At 48.5% G+C, this 15,797-nt stretch overlaps 1 protein-coding gene across 1 annotated transcript in view; it reads right to left on the bottom strand.

The window, feature by feature from the left end:
• The window catches only part of Fam83f (family with sequence similarity 83 member F), a 28,368-nt gene extending 26,412 nt beyond the window's left edge, over positions 1 to 1,956 (bottom strand). The window contains exon 1 of the mRNA XM_036207511.1: positions 1,414 to 1,956. Within this exon, the coding sequence (XP_036063404.1) occupies positions 1,414 to 1,884 (471 nt within the window). The 5' untranslated portion in view covers positions 1,885 to 1,956. The remainder of the gene's footprint in view (positions 1 to 1,413) is intronic.
• Positions 1,957 to 15,797: the final 13,841 nt, after the last annotated feature.

Raw genomic sequence — 15,797 nt, 5'->3', positions numbered from 1 at the left:
TTCTCTCTGCCATTCCAGACCTACAACTCACCTCCCACAGAGAGGGAAGAGAGACAGACTCCTGTGAGTTATCCTCTGACCTACAACACACACATGCATGTGTGCACCAGCATACATGCATACATACACACACACACACACACACACACACACACACACTAACAAATGTCAGTTTTTTTTAAGCAATTTGAGAAAGTCATTAACGTAGTGGGTGACGTGTCACAAGCACTAAGTAAATCAAGGATTTGTGAATATTACAAAATATGACATCATATGTCCTGACCCTTGACCCCAGCTACAGTCTGCTGCCCAGCACTGCTACCCACTTCCTTTTCCTCCTTTTTTTTTTTTTTTTTTTTGGTATCCAGCCTTGCCCTTTTCTTCAGCACAGTGTAGTATACAAAGGGGTAAAGACAAGGAACAATTATTCTAGAGAGACGTTGGAAGTATGGTCAGTAAAGAGTTAACTTCTCCTCTGGCAACCCACCTAGCTCACAGCCTAGGTCACCCCTCCCAGGAAGAAGAGCCCCTCACTGCCCTTCTAGCATCTTTCACCCTCTTTGGCCTCCAAACGGATAACTAAAGAGCTAACTGGAGTTCAGATTCAATGCAATAGCCCACATTTTATCTGGAAGCTACCCAAGTACCCAAGGGCACAGAGGAAAAGTCTAGTCTTTCACCTACCCAACAGCCAGCTGTCCAACTGGGATTCTAACCAGGTTCCTTGGAAACACATCTTTCAACACCCAGGCAGAGCAGATGGGCTAAATGGGAGCCTCTTCCTGAGCGGCTGAGTCCGAGTCCAGTGTGTGCGTGGTGGAAGCACCCAGCACTGGGCCGAGCCACAGCTAGAGCTCAAAATAGCTTGCCTCATTCATTCGATCCTGCTTAGGCTCTAGGTCCAATGCCAGGAAGGGGTGAAAATGTGAGAACATGGTCGTTTTGGGGAGAGGGGCTCCCAAGAAACGTTCACCTGGCGTGGAGGGTAAGGGAGGCCATCACCAGCTACTCACTTCGTGAGGTTGTGAAGATCAAATAGGGAAATGGCCAAGGATACACCTTGTAAATAAACCCCTGGGTACACAGGTCATGATCAAGCCCTTTGAGGAACCAGTTTAGCACAGGGCCTCACAACCCAAAAGAGAAAGATGTGACAGAGGTGTACAAACACAACTCCAGCGCCGCCGGACACAGTAGTTAAGAATGACTAATGTCCGTCCAGCGCTTTGTGATTTGCCACAAATGTTCACATCCATCTTTCAAAAGGTCTCAGCACAGCTCCACGAGGTGAGCGTGAGCTGGGGACCATTTCCCAAAGAATGGTGAGAATGGCCGGGAAGTGAGATCAGGTGTGTGTGTGTTTCGGTTGCGGGGGTCCCCACTGCTGCAGGATTAGGGCCAAGGAAGGCCTACCTTCTGGGCCTGCTGAATCATCTGTCTGACCACCTGCTTCAGGTGCGGCGCCTTCTCTTCTTTGGGTGGGTGGGTGAAGAGCGTGACACGGCTCACGCCGCGGTAGAAGCTGGAGTCGGTCCACCCCAGGTCCAGCGGGGGCACTTCGGTGTCCGAGAGGTCTGGCCAGTAGGCCAGGGACTCGCTGCGCTCGGCCGGGACCTTGGCCTTGGCCTTGGTCTTGGCACCGGCGTTGGGAACGGGCTCTTCGTAGGGGCTCCAGGTGGCACGGAGGGCCTGGAGCTCCTGGCTGGAGAGGAAGTCCCGCAGCCGCTCCTTCTTGACCCACTCGCGGTAGGCCTGCTCGCCTCCACCCAGCAGCACCTCCAGCGCGGCCCGCCGCCGCTCGCAGTAATAGAAGGCGGCCTGCGCCTCGGTCACCCTCTCGTTCACGTGCGCCTCGTCCAGGCAGCTCAGCTGGGACTCGGCCATGGCGCACCCCCCCCAAGCCCTGTCCGGGGGACTCCGGGCTAGGACACTCCCGTCCCCACCGCTGCACCTGGAGCGGTCGAGGGGCGGGGCGCCTCACCTGGTCTCAAGGTCCGCCTCGGCCCGCCCAGCCATCGCCAGCTGGCCAATCGGCACGGGCCCCGGTGCGGGCGCGGCCGTCGGGCGGAGAGGGCCCGCCGCCTCTGCAAAGCTTGCGGGGACTTTGGGGCAGCCCCGCCGACGCCGTGCGACTCTGGCCTACCTAGCCCGGCTGGGACACGGAACCCCGCAGTGGAAGTGAACTTGGAGCCGGGCTGTAATTCAGAGCCACGTGCGGCCTCTGAGCCACGCCCGCCTCCCAGCGGCGACCCATAGGGGCAAGAAGGGTCGGCGACATGACCCTTTAGCATCCAGCACCCCCCGGACTCAGCCCTGCGGGTCCACGCTCATCTTCCCGTAGGCAGGACCCAGAGCACATGTTCTGGCCCTGGCGCCTACGGGGTTTAGCAATCTGACCCCTCCCGCCTTCAGGGTCCGGGTGTGTGAGCTATTGTGCGAGAGATTGTGCCGATTGTGTAGGGAACAGTTGGTGTAGGACAGTAAAAATGCTAATGAAATCCCTAGTTCCCCCGCCCACGCGTCCCAGTTCTGAGACCAGAGGCCTTCAGGGGCTGTCAGTTCAACACCATCACCACAAAATTTTTCTTCTAAAAGAACCACCCAAACAGAAAAGATCTAAGCAGGCAGCAGTGAATTTGCCCCTCATTTTAATTTGAAGTGGTGTGTGCGTGTGTTTGGGCCTGATAGGCTGCCAGAGGCCTGATTACTATATTAGCGATTCAAACAAAATATATGTTTGAGCTCAAGGAAGGAAGCTGAGCACAGACACACGCGTGCACACCATCACCAGAGGCTCTGCTGTTTTCCATTGGATTAAATACAATCTTCTTAGTCATTAACATATTATTTTGTTCATGTGCTGCTGTACAATTTTGATTCTCCACATTCAAAATATTTTCAGATCATAGCAACCAAAGGTTCACATTTCTCTCATTTTGTAGCACAGCGTCTCGGAGCTGGAAGGAGCTTTAGAAATGAGTCCAACCCCCTCATTTCACAAACGAGGAAATTGAGGCCTAGAAATAAACGCTTTTCTAGATCTCTGGAGAAAAGAGAGGCTAAACTATGGAACGACTAGGCTCTCTGCGGTCTGGGAGGTTCTTTCCCTACACGTGGCCTCCTTTGTTCTTTCTGTTCTCGTGAAGGGACACAGGTTCGTGGGAACCTGGTTTTAACCTGGGGTGTGTGTGAAGGGCTCCTTTTCTCCCCCCCATATCTCTCTCTCTCTCTCTCTCTCTCTCTCTCTCTCTCTCTCTCTGTGTGTGTGTGTGTGTGTGTGTGTGTGTGTGTGGCTGGCTGGCTGGCTGGCTGGCTGGCTGGCTGTGGCTCTCCCTTGCTCCCTCTGTGCTTGGGATAAAGCTCAGGGCTTTGGCAAGCTAGGCAAGGGCTCTTTCATTGAGCCACACTCCACAGCTCCGCTGACAGTCTGGAGAAAATGAGTGATTAGACTGTCTGCAGGGCCTGGAGATGGTTAAGAGCACTGGATGCTCCTCCAGAGGACCTGGGTTTAATTTCCAGCACCTACACTGTGGCACACAACTGTCAATAACTCTAGTCCCAGGGTATCCGGCACCCTCTTCTGGCCTCTTGCAGGTACCAGGTGTGCATGTGGCAGACAGACATAAATGTGGCAAAACACCCATGCATGTAAAATAATGTTTACATTCAAAAACAGATTGCAGAGTCTGTGACCCTAGCCATTGCTGGCATCCTAGGTCAGCCCACAGATTGGGGGTGGTGACAGATGGGGGTGGTGAGCAGCAAAGGTGACTGGCACCTCACCCATTCTTCTCCACCCTTGAGAAGCAGAAGGCTTTACTTCTGGTGACGATCCACTCTAGAAGTACTACAGGCATAGTCTACTTTTAGTTGGGACAGCATTTGTTTGCTTTGGAGGCCCCGTGAGATGCCAGACCTTCTGTTTAGGGAATAGAGCGGAGCTTGAGGCTGTGGAAGGGAGGGACAGACAGTCAAGAATAAAAAGCTGAGGAGGACAACATGAGTGTGCCAAGTGTGCTTTAATAAATGCAGTCAAGCCAGGGGTGGTGCCATACACCGGTCACCCCTGCACTGGAGAAGCTGAGTTAGAAGCAGCCTGGGCAACGTCATAGACCCTGTTTCAAAAAACAAACCACTAACACACCAAAAAGCAGTCATGTGCTTGAAGAAGAAACTGATTCAATAAACATTTATTCAGCGTTTACTATGTACCTGGCACAATTGATGCTCAGCATTTTATTCCATTTTTTTTTTTTTAAAGACAGAGCCTCAGATAGCCCAGGGCCTCAAATGCATTGTAGGTAGAGGAGACTTGCCTTAAATTCCTGATCCTCCTGCCTCCACCTCCCACATACAAGGATTATAGGCCTATGTCATCACGCCAAGCTCAGTGTATATTTTCTTAAAAAAAAAAAAAAAAAAATGAACCAGGGATCTGGGCATGGTGGCTCATGTCTGCAGCCTCAGCACTTGGAGGCTGCAGCAGGAAGACTGCTATGCACTGAAGGTAAATCTTGGACCTCTGTGACTGAATGAGAAATGTCCCCCATCTATGTGTATTTAAACACTTGGTCCGCAATTGGTGGGTGGCACTGTTCGGGGAGGAGGCATGATATATTGTTGCTTTCCTATTACTGTGCTAGAAAAAACACCAGGACCAAGACAACTAATTAGAAGAGTTTATTTGAACTTATGGTTCCGGAGGGTTAGTGTCCATGATGGCAGAGCAAAGGCGTGGGAGCAGGAGCAGGAAGCTGAGGGCTCATGTCTTCAATCGAAAACTCGAAAGAGAAAGCAGGCTAGAAATGGTGACAGTCTTTAAACTCTCAAAGCTTGCCCCCAGTGACATATTTCCTCTAGCAAGGCCACATCTCCTAAGCCTTCCTGAACAGCACCCATCAACGGAAGACCAAGTCTTCAAATGCCCAAGCCTCTGGGGGACATCTCATTCTCACCACACGGAGAGCCTTGCTGGAGGAAGTGCATTGCTGCGGTGGACTCTGAGAATCCATAGTCTCTCCCTACTTCTAGTTGGCTGGCTCTGCTATGTGGTTGTGGCTGAGATGTGATCTCTCAGCTTCCTGCTCAGGCTGTCAGGCCTGCTAATAATGGTTGTCACATGTCCCTACCACAATGGACTCTTTTCCCTCTGGACCTTTAACTGAATACTTGAGACAGAAAATATACTCTTTCCCCCCCCTATACACTGCCTGTGTCATGGCATTTTATCAAACAATCAGACAAAAAAGTAAGCAATACAGAAGCTAGTACTGATAGTGGGCTGTGGCTGTAAAGAACCTGGCCATGTTGATTTTTGGAGGAATGTGGAAGACTTTGCAACTTTGGACTAGAAAAAACAATTGAATACTGTAAGCAGAGTTCAGTGATCTGTTCCAGTAGGAGCCTGGAAGACAGCAGGGTTGAGAGTAATAAGGATGGTAGAGGCCCAGCTCAAGAGATTTCAGATGGGAACAATATTAGTAACAGGCTATAACCCATGTATATAATACTTAGGCAGAGAATCTGGCTACCGTCTGCCCATGTCATAAGAACTTTCTGAGCCTAAATTTTAAAGTGATGGGCTAATTTATTCATCATGAGAAACTTCTTAAACATATTTTTAAAATTATTTTATTACTTTATGAGTATGGATGTTTTGCCTGCATGTATATCTGTGTACCTTGTGCATGAAGTGTCTTTAGAGGCTGGGGGAGGGCATTGGACCCCTGTGACTGGAGTTACAGATAATTGTGAGATGCCATGTGGGAGTTAGGATCAAACCCCTGTCCTCTGTCCTCTGGAAGAGCAATCAGTGCTCTTAACCACTAAGCCATCTCTCCAGCCCCTGGTGGAAGAAATTTCAAGACAACAAAACATTGAGTCTGTGGGATGGGTTATTGATAACATTTATACAAGTATGTAAGGACAAAAAGGAAGGGACAGAAAGAAATACAGAATGTACAGTTTGGAGGGGAAAAAAGAGCAATAGGAAGCTTCATGTTACCACCAAGGGACGTGTTAGAAGAGAGGCTGTAATTGTTAAGGAGATCCACAGCAGTAAAGAGAGGCCTGCTCTACCCAGAGCAACAGAGTAATGATGCTGACCTTTCTTGACCTGAGGGTTAAACAAGATCACCTATTTGATGTAATTAGTACTCTGACTGGCAGAAAGTGATTTATAGTGATGCTCTAAGACTTTAGCATGCCCAACAATCCCCTGGGCCAGGAGTGCCTGCTTAAACTATGGGTGTGGATGCAGTGGGTCTTGGATGAGGGAGGCCTGAGGTTCTGCATTTCTAAGAAGTCCCAGGCTGACTGACAGGATTTCAGAGGAGGGTGAATAAGAACATGAATGGAATCCAGCTTTCCGGGTGTGTCCCAGGGAACGTGATTTCTCCTTGCTGAGCCTTGATCTCATCATTAGTTAAATGTGAGCAAGAAGTGCTCTCAAAGGATTCTTAGAGAAGGCAAACCAGTCGGTGGAAATGCAGCGCTTTGCAGAAGATCTGGGGGTGCAGAGGGGATGGTGAAGTGAGTTAGTGTGAGAGCATGGGAAGGGGAGGCTAGGAAGAGAGGGACTGGGCCTAAACTGAGGAGACCTCAGCTTTATTTATGTATTTGTTTGTTTGTTTGTTTGAGACAGGGACTTGATAAGTGGCCCTAGCTGGGCCTTGAACACAAGATCCTCCTGACTCAGTCTCCAGACTGATTAGGTCACAGGTAAGCCACCTCCTCTGTCTGGGACTTGACTTTAGTAGACTCTATGCTACAGCTGCAGCGGGGCCAGTGGGGGTTGGGACTGAGAGGGTCAGAACAGTATAGCAGCAGTTGCTATGCCAGGCACCACAGTACGCATTTGATATTTACTTCAAATGAACTGCAAATCCTATTGGAAAAATTCCTATCCTCATTTTCCATGTAAGTTTGTGGAACACATAGCTGCTTGGAGCTCACTTCAGGCCATCCACCTAGTAAGGAAAAGGGTCAGAATTCAAACCCAGACTGTTCGACTTCAAAGCCTGTCTGTCCACCTCCTCAGGTTGCTCTACTGCCCTAGATGAAGATATGAGAAAAAGACAGTAGACAAGGAAAGTGTTTGCCTTGTTTGGCAATTGATCTGTTCAATAGAAACTTGCCAAGGGCTTAGCTTTGTGTTTAGAGTTAGAAGCCACTCAGCCACTTACTAGCTCTTTATTGAGCCTTACTGAGCATCAAGCCCTGTTCCACCTAGAACAGGGAGGCAGCTGCCAGCCAAACCAAGCTCACGTCAGGCTTACATTGAAGTAGAATGATTAAAACATGCCCCTCCACTCCCCACTCAGGGCACACATATATTATGAGACAGACTCGGGATCAGACAGAAGGTTAGAAGCAGAGTAGAATATTTTAGAACAACTCACATTGGAAAAGATCTTTCTAGATCTGACAGAAACACACTGGTTATTTAGTCACACTCACGTTTACATACCAAAGACTTACTTATTCAGTCTACATTTTTGAGAGGTTAATAAGTACTAGACAACATTCTTGCCACTGGGAATAGGAAAGGTGAATGGGACATCCTAGGTGGCCTCTCTGGTGCCTCCTGTATGTACTTCAGATGGGTGTCAAATATTCACAATAATGAAGAGCTGTAGCTGTACTCAGTAGTAGATTGCTTGCCTAATGTGTGTGGGGCCCCACATTCTGTCCCTAGCACCAGGCTTCATGAGGCAGGGTGATAAGGGGACATAGTAGCAGAGAGGCTGTGGGGAGGGAGGCAGAATGTACAATTACGTAATTGCATCTGACTTCCTCTCCATGAATCTGTTGAAGCCAGAAGGGATTGTTATGAGATGCTACAGGTGAATAAACGGAGGCTCCTAGCCAGCAGTAGAGGCACATGACTTTGTCCTTGCACTCAGGAATCAGAGGCAGGTGGAACTCTGAGTTTGAAGCCAGCCTGGTTTACAGAGTGAGTTCCAGGACAGGCACCAAAACTACACAGAGAAACCTTGTCTCAAAAAACTAAAACAACAACCTCCCTACCAAACAAACAAAATAATAATAATAATAATAATAATAATAATAATAATAATAATAAAAATAAACAGTTTCTAAGTGTGAGATGTTCCCTTCAAGGTCATTGCTGCCAACTGGAAATGTTGGGACACTTACTCATACAGCCTCACCCCCAGACCTTCCACTCTACCCTCTAGCTAAACACTGCAGACTATTGTTTAGATAAAATAAAACAAACACACACCTTAGGTGTCCCTTAGGTACCTATAGATTAAGCTATATAATTTAGGTCCCTCTAGGCCCGGGATCACCCTGGGGAAACCCCTCACATTCTATCGGTCCCTCTAGTTTTGGGTCTGGAGTTTCCCTGAGTTAGGTGGGATCCACCCTGGTTGCATTTCCAGCTCCACAGGCCACCTTGCCCAAGGTGACTGCTGTCTTCGGAGAACTGTGCTTTCCCTAACAAGTCCCTTCCTGCTGGCTCCCTCCTCCTTCCTCTGGAGAACTGTCCCCCTCCTGCCTAGATCCTTGGCTCTGTTTCTCCTTCCTCTCACCCTCCCAGCACTCCGAGGGCTGTGCTTTCTGCATTTTGTGAAGATATGACACCTTATAGTTAACATTAATTGTAGCTGTGTTCAGCCCCGTGCACGTCTATTTTCCTAGGCCCTCCTGTGTAATTTTGAGTCCCAAAATAACCCATCTCATGATATATTCTTAGATAAGTTTCCCAGGGGTGACTTTTTTTTTTCCTCTGTAGCAATTTGTGTCACGGTCGGCTGTTATAAAACTTTGGGGACTCACTCACACCTTGGGAACATTCTTCCTTGCTGCTGTTCCCAGAGAAGGTGAGAGAATGAGGGAAGAGGATTCTGGTGCATCTGGAGATGAGCAGATCCTGGGACCGCAGGGGAGCAGCCTTCTCCTCTCACCCGCTCTGCAGCTCCAAGAAACAAATACATGGAGACCTCTCACCTGCCCCTAAAATTTTGACTATCCATTTTGGGAAAAAAACAAAAGCAAAAGCAAAAACAAAACAAAAAACACCTTTTTTATTTGTTTGTTCTCTCAAGACAGGGTTTCTCTGTGTAGCTTTGCACCTTTCCTGGATCTCGCTCTGTAGCCCAGGCTGGCCTCGAACTCACAAAGATCCACCTGCCTCTGCCTCCTGAGTGCTGGGATTACAGGCATGTGCTACCACTGCCCGGCTAAAACACCTATTTTTTTATGTGTGTGGGTATACATGAATCTATGTAGCCAGAGATACCAGATATCTCACTGCCCTCCATGTCAATCAGCTTTCCTGCCCCTTTACTAGCCCCAGATGATGATCTTGGTCTTCCTTCACCAAAAATCCTGTTAGGCTGGTTTTCTCCAGGACACCCCAACCTGCACACATATCACTAAATCATTTCTTCATCGTTGCTTTCACACACACACACACACACACACACACACACACACACACACCCTAATACACTACTCCCTGCCTATAAGTCCCCCACCCCCCAGTCTGTTTGGGGTTCAGTACAATCCCTCTACCCTAGCGCTTTCCTTTGCCTCCCAAACTTTTCTCTGTGAATACATTCTCCCTCAGCAGGCTTTAACTAGTGTCTGTGGATGATGCTTTCTTCAGCAGGTGTTGGCCAAGTGAAGGAATATTACTCTCAAAGGGAAAGCACCATGCTGGGTCACAAGTAACTTCCCCTGGGTCCCTGTGGTTTTATAGAGCGCCCCACCCAGGCCAGGCACTTTCTTGTCTAGATAACTTTTCTTGTTACTGCTCTGGGCCTCCTTCTAGAGTCTGAGTTGGGTTGAGGTAGGTCATCAGGATGACTTTTGACCCCTGAACTTTGCCATGTATTGCCCCTCGTGAGTGACTGTGCTGATGAAGGTCCTCCCACCTAGAGGTGGCATTCCTTTCTATTTATCTCCACCCACAGCACCCTAGCCAGCTCCTGAGGCTTCCTAAGTCATCCTTGATGCTACCCTCACCCTAGAGCAGCCCTTCTATCTGGACCTCCTTCTGGAGCATGCTCTGCTGGTCCTAACCTACAGGTTGTGCACTCAGGGCCTCTACCATGTGACATCCAGGTTCCAGGCTACCAGGGCAGGGCTCAGCAAGCGCCAAGGAAGTAATCCTTCTGGCATAGGATCTTTGGTTGGTGTGATGATTAATCTTCATTGTACTTAGGAATCACATCTCTGGGCATACCTATGAGGACATTTCCAAAGAGGTTTAGCTGAGGAGGGAGCACTCTCCCTGAATGTGGGTGACACCATCCAATGGGCTGGTGTCCTTAAAAAACAAAACAAAACAAAACAAAACAAAAAAACAGCAACAACAATAACAAAAACCAGGAAGTGGTGGTGCACATCTTTAATCCCAGCACTCGGGAGGTGGAGCCAGACAGATCTCTGTGAGTTTGAGGCCAGCCTGGTCTACAGAGCGAGATCCAGGACAGGCACCAAAACTACACAGAGAAACCCTGTCTCAAAAAACAAACAAACAACCCTCCCCCCCAAAAAACCCAAAAAACAAAAAGAGGAAGAGAAACAGCAGTATCATCTCTCTCTGCTTCCTGAGTACAAATGCAATGTGAGCGGTTGCCTCAAGCTCTTGCCACCATGTTTTCCCCGACGTGATGGACTGCACCCTTGAACTGTGTGTCAATTAGATTCTTCCTTCCTTAAGTTGCTTTGTCGGGTGTCTGGTCGCAACACAGCTGGGGCGCAGAGCCACTTTAGAAATGGTCTCTAAGTGTGCTCATAGCCACCAGCTTTCAGAGAGGGAGACAATCCATGATGGCAGCGCTCTGCCAGCTCAGGGTAAAGGCTGGCCTCCACCGATGAGAGTGCTCTCTTCCTGAGCCCCTTGTTTTTGTGTTCCTGCCCACAAGGGAAGAAAAGACCCCTTCCTCTCCCAGGGATTCCCTCCTAACCACTGCCCCCTAATCTCAGAAGGGGAGCCCCCTCTTTTTATAGTAGTAAAGTTGCTAGACTCTGCCTTAGACTCCCCTGCTTCTGTTCCTAAGCACCACTATTGCTGTTGTTTGGGGCTGAGATTTTGCAATGTCAACCAGGCTGGTCTTGAACTCTTTGCCTTCACTTTCCAAGTTCTGGGATTACAGAGGAGTATTACTACACCCAGTCCCAATCACCATTTAAAAAGAATTATTTTACTCTCTCTCTTTCTTTCTCTCTCTCTCTCTCTCTCTCTCTCTCTCTCTCTCTCTCTCTCTCTGTGTGTGTGTGTGTGTGTGTGTGTGTGTTCAGGTACCTGAAGAGGTCAGAAGATGACATCAAATTCCCCAGAGCCAGAGTTACCAGAGTTACAGGCAATTGTGAGCCACTGGACATGGGTGCTGGGAACTGAACTCAGGTCTTCTGGAACAGCAGCAAGTACTAACTGCTGAGTCATCTCTCCAGCACCTCCAAGCACCATTTTTATCCTGCCAGTCGGTCGGTTCCTAGCTCTCAGCTGCCAAGAGAATTCAAACAGCCTGCAACTGAAGTGCAAAAACTTCCACGAGGCCAAACAATTTTCTCGACCATCTCTTCTCTCTGTGATTCCCCATCCCCGAGACACACAATATACCCATTTAGACACATGTACATGCAAACACATAAATTTATTTTTATATACACATACACGTCATGAACTGTACTAGATGGTATAGAGTACAGTTCCATTTCTTCACTCATTCATCTGATTAACACCCTCTTAGTATTCGGTCTGTTTTGTAGCTGGCAGAACGTTCCTGCTTTCTCACCATCAGCTACCTCTAGAATAGCCTCCACTTATTTTCCAATTTTCCAAGCTCTTTTAACAATTAGCTGGAGATGGGGGGAGGGGGTTGGGGAAGTTGTTGGGGGCAGTGCACACCTCTAATCCCAGCACTTGGGAGGCAGATGAGTCTCCGAGTTTGAGGCCAGCCTGATCTATAAAGTGAGTTCCAAGGGCAGCCAGGGCTACACAGAGAAACCCTGTCTCGAAAAAAATATAAATAAGTAAATAAGTAAGTAAGTAAGTAAGTAAATAAATAAATAAATAAAATAACTAGCTTGTGGTTCTACCTCCTTAGAAAAGCCTTCCCGGCTTCCAGGCCTCTGATGGCTCTTCTTCTTTTGAGTTTCTGTAACAGTCAGTGTTCCCTAAAAGACCTTTCTATGACAGTTCACATGTCCATCATCTGGAACCCTCCCAATATTCAGTCAAGCGCAGTACCCATGCAAGAAGCCCTGAAGCCCAGTGGGTGGAAAGTTCAGGTTAATAGCTTATCCCTTTTCATCAAGTCCACCCTCAGTTAGGGTCCTGCTTTCAAGAGTTCACGGTGGTGGCTGACAAGTGACTGGACAGGGCTGGGCGAGGGGCAGAGGCAGGGGACATGTAGAAAGGCTGCACTCTGTCCTTTTCTGATCCCAGCCCCCCTCTTCCATCTGTGGGAAGAAGGGCCTCCTTTGCTCTGTGCTTTCCAAATGTTTGCTGCCTTTCTTTGTCTTTGTTTTTTTTTTTTTTTTTTTGGTTTAGATAACATCTCACTCTGTCATCCTGCCTGGGCTTAAACTCAAAGCGGTTCTTCTTCCTTCTCCCAAGTGCTGAGATTACAGGTGTGAGCCACCCTGCTCAGCACTTGATTTCTATAAAGATGATTGAAAATGTGCTCCATGTGGTATTCCTGACAACACAGCCTTCCTAAATGCACATGTGCGTGCCTGCATGAACGTACACACACACAGACATACAGACACACACGCACACACATATATACACAGTCTCACTGTCCACCTGAATGGTTGAAAAGACACATACTCAGTTGAGTTCTTTGCCTTCCATGTCCTCCTTATGATGGGCATGCATTCTGGTGCTGAGGTACATGCCAGTCCCCTAGGCTGTCAGGGACCTTACCCCTTGCTGTTGGGGATACAGACCTTCAGGGCCCTGAGCCACAGCACTAACACAGAGTAAGTATGCAGGAAGGGACCGAACTCAGGCCTTGAAGCTCAGGAAAGACACTCTGGAGAAAAAGAGAACTAGTCGAGGACAGAAGGACCTGGGGAGCCACTAGTAGACAACAGAGAAATGTGTTTTCACAGTAGAAGCCCCCAAGTAAGGATAATGGGGAACATGGATGACTGCAATGCTCAGCAGAATGATGTATGGCATTGCCATGGAGGTTGGAGCTGGAGCAGGAGCCTGGTGAAGGAGCCCTTGAAACAATGCAGAATGGCCATGGTGGAGAGGGTGGGGACAGCGGGAATGGATAGGACTTAAGGGAACAAGACGGACTAAGTCTTTTTTGGTCCAGTAACTGTGAGGAGGGAAAGAGAGGAGATACTTGTGTCATTTTGAATATAGGAAACCTAAGAGAAGCAGGAAAAGGGTCAGCAGATCCCTCTAGAATGTGCGGTATTGGATATTGCAGATATCCAGAGGATATCTGAAGGGGCCTCACAGGCACCCTGATACACTGGTGTGGGGTTGAGGAAGGTGATCTGGGGTGAGAGTGTAAGAGTCAGTGAAGGAGCCAGGCGGTGGTGGCGCACGCTTTTAATCCCAGCATTCGGGATGCAGAGGCAGGGGGATCTCTGAGTTCCAGGCCAGCCTGGTCTACAGAGTGAGTTCCAGGACAGCCAGGGCTACACAGAGAAACCCTGTCTCAAACCAAACCAAACCAAACCAAACCAAAACAAAACAAAACAAAACAAACAAAACAATCAGTGAAGCAGCTGAGGATGTGGTTTAGTGGTAGAGCATGTACCTAGTGTGCACGAGGCCCTGGCTCCATACCCAGCACAAGGAGAGACAATAAAAGAAATTTAAAGAAAGGCAGAGGAGGAAAAAGGAAGTCTAGGCTCACAAATGGAGCCACAGAGTCCCAAGGTCTTATGAATACAATCCTTTAAATTAGCAGAACATGGCAATGCACTCCTTTAATCCCAGAACATGAGAGGCAGAGGTATGGATCTCTTTGAGAGTTTGAGGGCAGCCTGGTCGACATAAAGAGTTCCAAGCCAGTCAGGGCTACATGATGAGACCTTGTCTCAAAACAAACAAACAGATATAAAATTCAAGAAATTAAGTTTACCAATAGAAGGCAGAATTTCCACAAGTTCTGTTTGTTTTAATGTAGATACACACTTGCTATTTCCTCTGGTTTTCCGAGACAGGGTTTCTCTGTGCAGCTTTGTGCCTTTCCTGGATTTCGCTCTGTAGACCAGGCTGGCCTCGAACTCACAGAGATCCACCTGCCTCTGCCTCCCTAGTGCTGGGATTAAAGGCATGCGCCACTACCACCCGGTGGCTTCTGTTGCTTTTTAAAGAGACACTCTTCATCCTTTGTCTGCACCAATCCTGACCCCTGTACCTCGCCTAACAGGGGGCTGTGGACGGAGCATACACTGTCTGTATGCACCAAGGGTTTACAGCAAGTCATGCCTTCAGTTTACTGATGAAGAAACTGAGGTTCAGGGAGACTAAAGCCCTGCCCTGAGCTCCAGAAGCTCTGGAGAGAGTGAAGACAGTCAAGGCTGCTGTGCATCCCCCCCCCCCCCAACCCATCTGGACTTGCCATGGTAACTGAGCCTCCTCCAGCGTGGGAAGCAGTTACCTAGCAACTCCCCATAACCAGGTCAGAGCTGGGGAATGAGACACCACTTGCTGCCTCCCCTGGGGAATTCAGATGTAGAGAAATGGGATGGCCACAAATGACCTGCATGCCTAACTGGGAGCACCTAGGTATAGGAATTTCACATCAGGATCAGCATAATGCTGGGACTATGGCAGAGTCTCGGGCTAGCCTGGACTTGGTCCACCGAGCAAATATAAAGCCTCCCCTCTCTGCGCAGCGCTGATTCTTTTGGATAGCATGGAGCCCACCTCCATTGACTTGCTGGCTTACTGTGGATGAGGAGATCCACCGAGAAAGGCTGGTGGAAGGCTGCATAAATGCATCTATGTAGACATTTCATTTGCAGAGGGAACTGAGGGTTATTCACTCAGCCTCCTTCTTGTCCCTTTATTATGCCAAGAAATGATTATGGAATTAGCCTGCTGGTCATAAACAAGCTGTTCTTGCTCTAATATTCCCTGTAGACCTGGTCTTAACAGCCATGTGAGGTGGCTCACATCTGTAAGCTCAGCACTTGAGAGAAGGAAGAAGAACGGCTTTGAGTTTAAGCCCAGGCAAGATGACATACTTTGTCTAAACCAAAAACACAAAAAACAACAACAACAAAAAAAAACAAAAACAAAGACAAAACAAAAACAAAGACAAAGAAAGGCAGCAAGCATTTGGAAAGCACAGAGCAAAGGAGGCCCTTCTTCCCACAGATGGAAGAGGGGGACCAGGATCAGAAAAGGACAGAGTGCAGCCTTTCTACATATCCCCTGCCTCTGCCCCAAGAAATGATTAAGGAATTAGCCTGCTGGTCATAAACAAGCTGGTTCTTCCCTAATATTATTCCCTGTAGACCTGGTCTTAACAGCCATTCTCCACCCACCACCCACATCCCTTCCTTCCTTCCTATGAGCAGAGTCCCCACCTGCCCCCCAGTTCTGCCTCCTATAGGTTTTTCCTCCCAAAGGGCTAAGTCAATGATGGTTTGGCTCATTCTTTTGGATGTGGCAGGTTGAGGAGCAACATATGATCCAGTCTTGGCCGTGGAATCTGGGGTGGGGATGGTTGTTGAGAACTTCTGGGTAGGTTTGTTTCACTAGTTAAACTTGGGAGGGGGTGCCTCTTCTTCCTCAGACATTGCCATGTTTACATGTCATGTTGGGATTGCAATAACCACTG

This window comes from Onychomys torridus, chromosome 16 (assembly GCF_903995425.1).
Source record: "Onychomys torridus chromosome 16, mOncTor1.1, whole genome shotgun sequence".
Classification (NCBI taxonomy): domain Eukaryota; kingdom Metazoa; phylum Chordata; class Mammalia; order Rodentia; family Cricetidae; genus Onychomys; species Onychomys torridus.
The sequence above is the reverse complement of the archived record's forward strand: the minus strand, read 5'-3'. Positions and strand labels throughout refer to the sequence as shown.